Source organism: Coturnix japonica, unplaced genomic scaffold, assembly GCF_054131305.1.
Source record: "Coturnix japonica strain WE unplaced genomic scaffold, WE-NBRP24 Scf058, whole genome shotgun sequence".
Lineage (NCBI taxonomy): Eukaryota > Metazoa > Chordata > Aves > Galliformes > Phasianidae > Coturnix > Coturnix japonica.
In genome coordinates, this window is record NW_028188961.1 from 677,594 (window position 1) to 690,867 (window position 13,274).

Genomic DNA, 13,274 nt, shown 5'->3' on the forward strand with positions numbered 1-13,274 from the left:
AAACCCCCATATTTCCCTCAATATTCCCAATATTCACCTAAATTCACTCAGTTTTACCTCAAATCCCCCACATTACCCCAAAATCCCAAACATTTACCTCATATTCCCCTCCATTCACCTCAGTATCCCCACATTCCCCATCACACTCCCAAATTCACCCCATTTCCACCCAAATTTACCTCAGTTTTACCTCAAAACCCCCATATTTCCCTCAATATTCCCAATATTCACCTAAATATCCCCAAATTCACCTCAGTTTTACCTCAAATCCTCAATATTTACCCAAAATCCCCAACATTTACCTCATATTCCCTCCATTCACCTCAGCACCCCCACACTTCCCCTCACACCCCCAAATTCACCCCATTTCCACCCAAATTTACCTCAGTTTTACCTCAAAACTCCCATATTTCCCTCAATATTCCCAATATTCACCTAAATTCACCAGTTTTACCTCAAATCCTCAATATTTACCCCCAAATCCCCAACATTTACCTCACATTCCCCTCCATTCACCTCAGCGCCCCCATATTCCCCCTCACACCCCCATTTTCACCCCATTTCCCCCCAAATTTACCTCAATTTCACCTCAAAACCCCCATATTTCCTCAATATTCCCTATATTCACCTAAATTCACCAGTTTTAACACAAATCCCCACATTACACCAATATTCCCAACATTACCTCACATTCCCCTCCATTCACCTCAGTATCCCCACATTCCCCCTCACACCCCAAATTTACCCCATTTCCACCCAAAATTTACCTCAGTTTTACCTCAAAACCCCATATTCCCTCAATATTCCCAATATTCACCTAAATTCAACCAGTTTAACTCAAATCCAAATATTTACCCCAAAATCCCCAACATTTACCTCATATTCCCCTCCATTCACCTCAGCACCCCCACACTTCCCCTCACACCCCAAATTTACCCCATTTCCACCCAAATTTACCTCAATTTCACCTCAAAACCCCCATATTTCCCTCAATATTCCCAACATTCATCTAAATACCCCAAATTTACATCAGTTTTACCTCAAATCCTTCAATTTTACCCCAAAATCCACAACATTTACCTCATATTCAACTCACACCCCCATTTTTACCCATTTCCCCCCAAATTTACCTCAGTTTTACCTCCAAACCCACATATTTCCCTCAATATTCCCAATGTTCACCTAAATATCCCCAAATTCACTCATTTTTACCTCAAATCCTCAATATTTACCCCAAAATCCCCAACATTTACCTCATATTCCCCTCCATTCACCTCAGTATCCCCCCCATTTCCCCTCACACCCCCAAATTCACCCCATTTCCACCCAAATTTACCTCAATTTTACCTCAAAACCCCCATATTTCCCTCAATATTCCCAATATTCACCTAAATTCACCCAGTTTTACCTCAAATCCCCCACATTTACCCCAAAATCCCCAACATTTACCTCATAATTCCCCTCCATTCACCTCAGCATCCCCACATTCCCCCTCACACCCTCAAATTTACCCCATTTCCACCCAAATTTACCTCAGTTTTACCTCAAATCCCCCATATTTCCCTCAATATTCCCAATATTCACCTAAATTCACTCAGTTTTACCTCAAATCCTCAACATTTACCCCAAAATCTCCAAGATTTACCTCACATTCCCCTCCATTCACCTCAGTATCCCCACATTTCCCCTCACACCCCCAAATTCACCCCATTTCCACCCAAATTTACCTCAATTTTACCTCCAAACCCCCATATATCCCTCAATATTCCCAATGTTCACCTAAATTCACCCAGTTTTACCTCAAATCCCCCACATTTACCCCAAAATCCCCAACATTTACCTCATATTCCCCTCCATTCACCTCAGTATCCCCACATTCCCCCTCACACCCCCAAATTTACCCCATTTCCACCCAAATTTACCTCAATTTCACCTCCAAACCCCCATATTTCCCTCAATATTCCCAATGTTCACCTAAATATCCCCAAATTCACCCAGTTTTACCTCAAATCCTCAATATTTACCCCAAAATCCCCAACATTTACCTCATATTCCCCTCCATTCACCTCAGCATCCCCACATTCCCCCTCACACCCCAAAATTCACCCCATTTCCCCCCAAATTTACCTCAGTTTTACCTCAAAACCCCCATATTTCCCTCAATATTCCCAATATTCACCTAAATTCACCCACTTTTATTTCAAATCCTCAATATTTACCCCAAAATCCCCAACATTTACCTCATATTCCCCTCCATTCACCTCAGCATCCCCACATTCCCCCTCACACCCTCAAATTCACCCCATTTCCACCCAAATTTACCTCAATTTCACCTCAAATCCCCCATATTTCCCTCAATATTCCCAATATTCACCTAAATTCACCCAGTTTTACCTCAGATCCTCAATATTTACCCCAAAATCCCCAACATTTACCTCATATTCCCCTCCATTCACCTCAGCATCCCCACATTCCCCCTCACACCCTCAAATTCACCCCATTTCCACCCAAATTTACCTCAATTTCACCTCAAATCCCCCATATTTCCCTCAATATTCCCAATATTCACCTAAATTCACCCAGTTTTACCTCAGATCCTCAATATTTACCCCAAAATCCCCAACATTTACCTCATATTCCCCTCCATTCACCTCAGTATCCCCACATTTCCCCTCACACCCCCAAATTCACCCCATTTCCACCCAAATTTACCTCAATTTTACCTCCAAACCCCCATATATCCCTCAATATTCCCAATGTTCACCTAAATTCACCCAGTTTTACCTCAAATCCCCCACATTTACCCCAAAATCCCCAACATTTACCTCATATTCCCCTCCATTCACCTCAGTATCCCCACATTCCCCCTCACACCCCCAAATTTACCCCATTTCCACCCAAATTTACCTCAATTTCACCTCCAAACCCCCATATTTCCCTCAATATTCCCAATGTTCACCTAAATATCCCCAAATTCACCCAGTTTTACCTCAAATCCCCCACATTTACCCCAAAATCCCCAACATCTACCTCATATTCCCCTCCATTCACCTCAGTATCCCCACATTCCCCCTCAAATTGGCCCCAAATTCACCCCATTTCCAACCAAATTTACCTCAGTTTCACCTCAAATCCCCCATATTTCCCTCAATATTCCCAATATTCACCTAAATTCACCCAGTTTTACCTCAAATCCTCAATATTTACCCCAAAATCCCCAACATTTACCTCATATTCCCCTCCATTCACCTCAGTATCCCCACATTCCCCCTCACACCCCCAAATTTACCCAATTTCTACCCAAATTTACCTCAATTTCACCTCAAAACCCCCATATTTCCCTCAATATTCCCAATATTCACCTAAATTCACCCACTTTTACCTCAAATCCTCAATATTTACCCTAAAATCCCCAACATTTACCTCATATTCCCCTCCATTCACCTCAGTATCCCCACATTCCCCCTCACACCCCAATTTTCACCCCATTTTACCCCAAATTTACCTCAGTTTTACCTCAAAACCCCCATATTTCCCTCATCCCCCCAACATTTACCTCATATACCCCAAATTCACCCCATTTTACCCCAATTTTACCACACTTTTACCTCATATCTCCCATTTCCCCCCTATTTACCCCCCAATTTTACCTCAGAACCCCATTTTACCCCAATTTTACCTCAGTTTTACCTCAGATCCCCCATTTTTACCTCATTTCCCCCCAACATTTACCTCAGATCCCCCATTTTTACCCCATTTCCCCCCAATTTTACCTCAGATCTCCCATTTCCCCCACATTTCCCCCTAGTTTTACCTCACATCCCCCATTTTTACCCCATTTACCCCCAATTTTACCTCACATCCCCCAAATTTACCCCATTTTACCCCAATTTTACCACACTTTTACCTCATATCTCCCATGTTCCCCCTTATTTCCCCCCAATTTTACCTCAGAACCACATTTTACCCCAATTTTACCTCAGTTTTACCTCAGATCCCCCATTTTCACCCCATTTCCCCCCAATTTTACCTCACATCTCCCAATTTCATCCCACTTCCCCCAACATTTACCTCACATCCCCCATTTTCACCCCGTTTTACGCCAATTTTACCTCACTTTTACCTCAAACCCCCCTATATCCCCCTTTAACCCCCTATATTTCCCCATATCTCCCCCTACATGGTCCTATGTACCCCACATCTCCTTTAAACCCCCCATATCCCCCTTTAACCCCCTATATCCCCTCATATCTCCCCCTATACGGCCCTATATACCCCATATCCTCTTTAAACCCCCCATATCCCCCTATATCTCCCCTATATCCCCCTCTATACCCCCCTATATCCCCTTTAACCCCTTTAAACCCCCCTATACCCCCCATACCCCCCTATCCCCACCTCCTCCTTCCCATCTCACCTGCCTCAACCGCCCCTTAACGGGGTGGGGAAACAACCGGGCCCTCCGTAAACCGATGGACGGAACTACAACGGATCGGAACCGATCGGAACGGGTCGGAACGGATCGGAATGGATCGGAACCAATCGGAACGGATCGGAATAGATCGGGACGGATCGGAACGAGTCGGAACCGCCGCCGCCGCCGCCGCCGCCGCTGTGAGACCGTGAGGGGCGGGGCCGGGGGTGGAGCCAACGGCCGAGCTCGCGCCCTGAGCCAAATCTCGCGAGATCTCCTCCTCCAACCGCCCCCCCACGGTATAGCGTCATTTCCGCAGCAGCACTTTCGCCACGAGAAAAATAATAATGAGTAAATCGAATCACCCCGCACTTTCGCCACCATAAAAAATCCTTGCCATTACAAGTTCCGTATCCGCACTTTCGCCACGAAAAAAAATCCCTGCTATTACAAGTTCCGTATCCGCACTTTCGCCACCGTAATAATAATAATAATAAAAAAATAGTAAATGCATCTAACCCCCCCCCGGCAATTTCGCCAACATAAAAATAATAATAAAATAATAATAAATAAATCTTACCGCCCCCTCCGACCAATTACAAGTTCCGTAGACGCACTTTCGCCACTATAAAAGTTCCCCCCCTCAGTGAAAATTTATTTCCGCAGCCGCACTTTCGCCACCATAAAAATGCCCCCCCATTTCAAGTTCCGTAGCCGCACTTTCGCCAGCATAAAAATCCCCCCCATTTCAAGTTCCGTAGTCGCACTTTCGCCACAAAAAAAATAATAATAAATAAATATAAGCCATAAAAATAATAATAAGTAAATCTGAGCCTCCCCGTCTCATCAGAAGTTTCGTAGTCGCACTTTCGCCTTTTTTGGAGTGACTTTTAATCTCAATTTTTAATTTATTTTTTTAAATATCTTTTGAATTTTATGAATTTTTAATTTTTTAAATATTTTAATAACTTTTTAATTTTTAAAAAAATTAAAATTTAAATGAATTTTAATTTTTGGAATTTTAAAAAATTATTAGAATTTTTAAATGACTTTTTAATTTTTTTTTAATTTTTAATTTTTTAAAAATTTTTAAATAACTTTTTAAATTTTTTAAATTTTTTAAATATTATTTTTATTTTTTAAACAACTTTTAAAATTATTTAAATTTATATTTATATATATATTTATATATATATTTATATTTATTTTTTCTTATTTTTATATATATTTATATTTAAAATTATTTAAATTTTTAAAACTTTTAAAATGATTTTTGATTTTTAATTTTTTTAATGACTTCAATTTTTTGGCTTCTTAATTTTCTGATTTTTTTTTCATTTTTAAAATTCTTTAAATGACTAATTTTTTATTTTTTTAAATATTTTTAAATTTTTTGTAACGAATTTAATTAAATTAATTTCTTAAAAACTTCTAAATATTTTTTAATTTTTTGAATTATTAATTTTTAATTAATTTTTAATGACTTTATAATTTTTTATTTTTTTTTTTAATTTTTTAATGACTTTTCAATCTCTTGATTTTTTCAATTTTCTTTAATGACTTTAATTTTTTCAATATTTATTTTTTTTAAATTTTTAATGACTTTTTAACTTTCGGAATTTTAAATATTTTTAAATATTTTAAAATTTAATTTCATAAATTTTATTAAGTTAAAATTTTATTAAATTTTATTAATTTAATAAAAATTTTAAATATTTAAATATATTATAATATATAATATATAATAATTTATTTTTTTTTAATTTTTAAATTTTCATTTTATTTTTAACGACTTTTTCATTTTTTTTAATTTTTTTTTCTTTTTTAATGACCTTTTAATTTTTAATTTTTTTTTAATTTCTAAAATTTTTAAACGACTTTTAAATTTTTTTTTATTAAAGAGATTTAAATTAAATTAATTTAATTAACTAATAATTAATAAAATAAAATAAAATAAAAAAATAATTAAATTAAATTAAATTAAAATGACTTTAATTTTATTAAATGACTTTTTAATTTTTTAAATTTTTAATGACTTTTTTCTATAAAATAAAAATAAAATAAAATAAAATAAAATAAAATAAAATAAAATAAAATAAAATAAAAATTAAATTAAATTAAAATGACTTTAATTTTATTAAATGATTTTTTAATTTTTAAAATTTTTAATGACTTTTTTCTATAAAATAAAAATAAAATAAAATAAAATAAAATAAAATAAAATAAAATAAAATAAAAAATTAAATAAATTAAAATGACTTTAATTGTATTAAATGACTTTTTAATTTTTAAAATTTTTAATGACTTTTTTCTATAAAATAAAATAAAATAAAATAAAATAAAATAAAAAAAAAAATTAAATTAAATTAAAATGACTTTAATTTTATTAAATGACTTTTTAATTTTTAAAATTTTTAATGACTTTTTTCTATAAAATAAAAATAAAATAAAATAAAATAAAATAAAATAAAATAAAATAAAATAAAATAAAATAAAATTAAAATTAAATTAAAATGACTTTAATTTTATTAAATGACTTTTGAATTTTTTGGATTTTTTAAAATTTTTAATGTTTTTTCATTCTCATTTGGGTCAATTTTCGGCAGATTTGGGTCAATTTGAGCCTCGTTATCGCCATTTTGGGCACCTTTATTCCTTATTGTTCATTTTGTGCCATTTTTGTCCCATTTTGGGGCCGTTTTTGGGCTTATTTCGGACGATTTTGGGTCTCCCCCCCCCATTCAAAATGGCGGATGCGCGGGGGCTGCCGGGAGATGTAGTCAACGCCATCAGCCAATGGGATGCGAGCCCGAGCAGCCTCCACCAATGGGAGCGCGAGAGGAGAAACCACTTCCGGTCCTCCAGCACCCTAGAGAGGAAAAGAGAGAAGAGAAGACCGGAAGTGAGCTTATAGCCAGGATAGAGAGGTCAATAGAGGCGGAAGTGAAGAGGAGGGGCAATGAGGAGCGGTTTCCGGTGTTGATTTTTGGGCAAAAAGAGGCGAAATTGGTCAAATATGCCAATTTTATGGCTCCACCGGAACCGGAAAGCGACGCATCCGGAAGTGAGACATTCAGACGCTAGCGGCCTCGCTCAAACCGGAACCCGGAAGTGCAAAACCGGAAGTCGCACAACCCGGAAGTCGCACAACCCGGAAGTTGGACAACATGGAAGACGCCCTACCCGGAAGTGGGTTGTGCCTCTCTCCCATTGGCTCTCCGAACCGGAAGCGGAAGCGGGCGAGGCGCTGCGCGCGCATCTCCACGGCAACGGGCCCGGGGGGTTGTCGGCCTCCTTCAAGGCCCCGTTTGTTGCCATGGAAACGCGGCCTACAGGCGCGGGGCCGCCGCGGCCTCCTCCCAGGGGCAAAATGGCGGCCAAGGGGAGGGGGCGGCGGGGCCTGAAGGGGGCGGAAGTGGATGTGAAAGCACGCGAGGTCAGTGAGGGGTCAGCGGGGGTCACGGCGGGGTCACGTGATGGCGAGGGAGCGGCTTCCACCGCTTCCGGGTCGACGTTGGACGACGTGGGGTCAGCCGGGGTCAGCGCGGGGTCACGTGGGGGTGGGGGGGCAATGGATGCCAGTGTGGGGTCGGCGGTGGCCAATCAGGAGGCGGTATGGTGCAGGGGGTCAGAATTGGCCAATCAGGAGGCGGAATGCTACCGGGTGTCGGCGGCGGCCAATCAAAATGCAGAATACTCCCAGGGGTCAGCGGCGGCCATCTTGGGGTCAAAGGGCGCCGCTTTGGGGTCACGGTCAGCCAATGAAGGATCAAGAGCTGCTGCTGTGAAACCGGAAGTGCGCTCGGCGGCCATCTTGGGGTCACGAACAGCCAATGGGAGGGCTGCGAGGTCAGCGTCGGCCATCTTGGTATCTAAGTCAGCCAATGAGAGCGCTCGGAGGTCAACGTCGGCCATCTTGGGGTCAAAGGAGACGACCCCGACCCCAACGTCCGCCATCTTGGTTTCGGAGACACACATGTCGGCCATCTTGGGGTCAAAGGTCACAACCCACACTCCAGCATCCTCCATCTTGGGGTCAAAGGTGATGACCCCAACCCCAACGTCCGCCATCTTGGATTCAGAGACCCCATCATTGACCCCTTTAAGGTCAAAGGTGACGACCCACATCCCCCCGTCGGCCATCTTGGATCCAACGGCGGCCATCTTGGACTCAGAGACCCCCACCCCAACATCCGCCATCTTGGGGTCAAAGGTGACGACCCCCACCCCAACGTCGGCCATCTTGGACCCAACCACGTCGGCCATCTTGGACCCTACCCTGTCGGCCATCTTGGACCCAACCACGTCGGCCATCTTGGACTCAGAGACCCCAACGTCGGCCATCTTGGATTCAAAGACCCCCACCCCAACATCCTCCATCTTGGGGTCAAAGGTGACGACCCCCACCCCCCCGTCAGCCATCTTGGATCCAACCCCGTCGACCATCTTGGACTCAAAGACCCCCTCCACCCCGTCGGCCATCTTGGATCCAACCACATCCAACCCCCCGTCGGCCATCTTGGACTCAAAGACCCCCTCCACCCCGTTGGCCATCTTGGACTCCGAGACCCCCACCCCCCCGTCGGCCATCTTGGATCCAACCACGTCGGCCATCTTGGATCCAACCACATCCAACCCCCCGTCGGCCATCTTGGACTCAAAGACCCCCAACCCCCCGTCGTCCATCTTGGACCCAACCCCTTCGGCCATCTTGGGTCCAACGGCGGCCATCTTGGACTCAAAGTCCTCCACCCCCCCGTCAGCCATCTTGGACTCAGAGACCCCAACGTCGGCCATCTTGGATCCAACGGCAGCCATCTTGGACTCAAAGACCGCCACCCCCCCGTCGGCCATCTTGTCCCCAACCCCGTCGGCCATCTTGGATCCCCCAGCCCCCCTCTGGGACCCCCAAGCATCTCGCTGCCCCCCATCATCCAACGGCCCCACACGTGGGTCCCACAGCAGCCTGGGGCCCGGCATCCCCCCTCCCCACACGCGCTATGGGGCAGAGGCCGACTCCGTCAGCGTCCTGTCGGGGTCCCTCAGCTCGTTCCCCGACGATATCAGCTCTATGGGGTCGGATTCGGAGCTGGGGGGTCCCACCTTTCGTCGCACCGACCGCTACGGCTTCTTGGGGGGCTCGCAGTACTGCGAGACAGCGTAAGTCGCCCCATAGCTGCCCCATAGCTGCCCCATAGCGCCCCATAGAGCCCCATTACAGTCCGTATCTGCCCCATAGAGCTCCATAGAGCCCCATAGAGCCCCATTACAGTCCGTATCTGCCCCATAGAGCTTTATAGAGCCCCATAGAGCCTCATTGAGCTCCATTACAGCCCATAGCTGCCCTATAGTGCCCCATAGCTGCCCTATAGAGCCCCATAGAGCCCCATTACAGTCCGTATCTGCCCCATAGAGCTCCATAGAGCCTCATTGAGCTCCATTACAGCCCATAGCTGCCCTATAGTGCCCCATAGCTGCCCTATAGAGCCCCATAGAGCCCCATTACAGTCCATATCTGCCCCATAGAGCCCCATAGAGCCTCATTGAGCTCCATTACAGCCCATAGCTGCCCTATAGTGCCCCATAGCTGCCCCATAGAGCCCCATAGAGCCTCATTGAGCTCCATTACAGCCCATAGCTGCCCCATAGATGCCCTATAGCGCCCCATAGCTGCCCTATAGCGCCCCGTAGAGCCCCATAAAGCCCTATTACGGCCCATGGCTGCCCCATAGCTGCCCCATAGAGCTCCATATCACCCCATAGAGCCCTGTGACACCTTGTATCTGCCCCATAGAGCCATGTTACAGCCCATAGCTGCCCCATAGAGCTCCATGGAGCCATATTACGGCCCATGGCTGCCCCATAGCTGCCCTATAGAGCCCCATGGAGCCCCATTACAGTCCATATCTTCCCCATAGAGCTCCTTAGAGCCCTATTAATGTCCGTATTTGCCCCATAGCTGCCCTATAGCACCCCATAGCTGCCCCATAGAGCCCCATAGAGCTCCATTACAGCCCATAGCTGCCCTATAGTGCCCCATAGCTGCCCTATAGAGCCCCATAGAGCCCCATTACAGTCCATATCTGCCCCATAGAGCTCCATAGAGCCCCATTGAGCTGTTATGCCCCATAGAGCCCCATAAAGCCCTACTACGGCCCATGGCTGCCCCATAGCTGCCCTATAGCGCCCCATAGCTGCCCCATAGAGCCCCATTACAGTCCGTATCTGCCCCATAGAGCTCCATAGAGCCCCATTGAGCTCTGTTATGCCCCATAGAGCTCCATAAAGCCCTATTACAGCCCATGGCTGCCCCATAGCTGCCCTATAGCGCCCCATAGCTGCCCCATAGAGCCCCATTACAGTCCGTATCTGCCCCATAGAGCTCCATAGAGCCCCATTGAGCCCTGTTATGCCCCATAGAGCTCCATAAAGCCCTATTACAGCCCATGGCTGCCCCATAGCTGCCCTATAGCGCCCCATAGCTGCCCCATAGAGCCCCATTACAGTCCGTATCTGCCCCATAGAGCCCCATAGCGCCCCATAGAGCCCCGTTACACCCCATAGCTGCCCTGTAGAACTCTATAGAGTCCCATTAAGACCCATTACACACCATAGCTGCCCCATAGATCCCCATTACAGCCCATAGCTGCCCCATAGAGCTCCATAGAGCCCCATAGAGCCCCATTACACCCCATAGCTGCCCCCCATCCCCCATAGAGCTCCATAGAGCCCCATATCTCCGACGGGATCCCTCAAACCATGGGGCAGGGTTGGGTGGGAGAGGGGGGGGGTTGGTATGGGACACACTTATGGGGCTGAGCCCCACACTTATGGGGCTGCACCCCACAGGGAGAGCTCGGTGCCCGTGGAAGTGGCTCGGCAGAGGGAGCTGAAGTGGCTGGAGATGTTTTCCCATTGGGACAAATGGCTGACCAAGAGATACCAGAAGGTGGGTCTGCCCCATAGCGCCCTCAGCCTGCCCCATAGTGCCCTCATCCTGCCCCATAGCGAGCTCTACTGCCCCATAGCGCCCTCAGCCTGCCCCATAGTGAGCTCTACTGCCCCATAGCACCCTCATCCTGCCCCATAGCGCCCTCATCCTGCCCCATAGCGAGCTCTACTGCCCCATAGCACCCTCATCCTGCCCCATAGCGCCCTCATCCTGCCCCATAGCGAGCTCTACTGCCCCATAGCGCCCTCATCCTGCCCCATAGCGAGCTCTACTGCCCCATAGCACCCTCATCCTGCCCCATAGCGAGCTCTACTGCCCCATAGCGCCCTCATCCTGCCCCATAGCGAGCTCTACTGCCCCATAGCGCCCTCATCCTGCCCCATAGCGAGCTCTACTGCCCCATAGCGCCCTCATCCTGCCCCATAGTGAGCTCTACTGCCCCATAGCGCCCTCAGCCTGCCCCATAGCGAGCTCTACTGCCCCATAGCGTCCTCATCCTGCCCCATAGCGAGCTCTACTGCCCCATAGCGCCCTCATCCTGCCCCATAGCGCCCTCATCCTGCCCCATAGTGAGCTCTACTGCCCCATAGTGAGCTCTACTGCCCCATAGCGGGCTCCTCCTGCCCCATAGTAAGCTCTACTGCCCCATAGCAGGATCTTCTGCCCCATAGCGAGCTCTACTGCCCCACAGCGAGCTCTACTGCCCCATAGCAGGATCTTGTGCCCCTTAGCGCCCTCATCCTGCCCCATAGCGAGCTCTACTGCCCCATAGCACCCTCATCCTGCCCCATAGCGCCCTCAGCCTGCCCCATAGCGAGCTCTACTGCCCCATAGCATCCTCATCCTGCCCCATAGCGAGCTCTACTGCCCCATAGTGTCCTCATCCTGCCCCATAGCGAGCTCTACTGCCCCATAGCAGGATCTTCTGCCCCATAGCGAGCTCTACTGCCCCATAGCGCCCTCATCCTGCCCCATAGCGAGCTCTACTGCCCCATAGCGCCCTCATCCAGCCCCATAGCACCCTCATCCTGCCCCATAGTGAGCTCTACTGCCCCATAGCGCCCTCATCCTGCCCCATAGCGAGCTCTACTGCCCCATAGTGTCCTCATCCTGCCCCATAGCGAGCTCTACTGCCCCATAGCACCCTCATCCTGCCCCATAGCACCCTCATCCTGCCCCATAGCGCCCTCATCCTGCCCCATAGCGAGCTCTACTGCCCCATAGCGAGCTCTACTGCCCCATAGCGCCCTCATCCTGCCCCATAGCGCCCTCATCCTGCCCCATAGCGAGCTCTACTGCCCCATAGCGCCCTCATCCTGCCCCATAGCGCCCTCATCCTGCCCCATAGCGAGCTCTACTGCCCCATAGCGCCCTCATCCTGCCCCATAGCACCCTCATCCTGCCCCATAGCGCCCTCATCCTGCCCCATAGTGAGCTCTACTGCACCATAGCGGAATCTTCTGCCCCATACTGGGCTCTCCTGCCCCATAGCGGGCTCCTCCTGCCCCATAGTGAGCTCTACTGCCCCATAGCGAGCTCTACTGCCCCATAGCGGGCTCCTCCTGCCCCATAGCAGTGACCTCCTGCCCCATACCAAGCCTTTCTGACCCCATATCAGGAACCTCCTGCCCCATAGTGTGCTCCTCCTACCCCATAGCGAGCTCTACTGCCCCATAGCGCCCTCATCCTGCCCCATAGTGGACTATTCTCACCCCATAGCGGGGGTTGTATGTCGCTATGGGTCTGGCTGTGTGTATCTATGGGTCCCTATGTGTCTCTATGGGTCTCTATGGGTCTCTATGTGTCTCTATGGGTCTCTATGTGTCTCTATGGGTCTCTATGGGTCCCTATGGGTCTCTATGTCTCTCTATGGGTCTCTATGGGTCCCTATGGGTCCCTATGGGTCTC

General features: G+C 46.8%; 2 protein-coding genes across 2 annotated transcripts in view; one reads left to right on the forward strand and one right to left on the reverse strand.

The window, feature by feature from the left end:
- The window catches only part of SETD1A (SET domain containing 1A, histone lysine methyltransferase), a 91,927-nt gene extending 87,046 nt beyond the window's left edge, over positions 1-4,881 (reverse strand). Inside the window, 1 exon segment of the mRNA XM_085533335.1 lies at positions 4,418-4,881. Within this exon segment, the coding sequence (XP_085389461.1) occupies positions 4,418-4,798 (381 nt within the window). The 5' untranslated portion in view covers positions 4,799-4,881.
- A 2,279-nt stretch (positions 4,882-7,160) lies between these two features.
- Positions 7,161-13,274, forward strand: part of LOC146751962 (uncharacterized) — a 33,229-nt gene continuing 27,115 nt past the window's right edge. The window contains exons 1-3 of the mRNA XM_085533336.1: positions 7,161-7,316; positions 7,413-9,574; positions 11,264-11,363. Coding sequence (XP_085389462.1) covers positions 7,161-7,316; positions 7,413-9,574; positions 11,264-11,363 — 2,418 coding nt within the window. The remainder of the gene's footprint in view (positions 7,317-7,412; positions 9,575-11,263; positions 11,364-13,274) is intronic.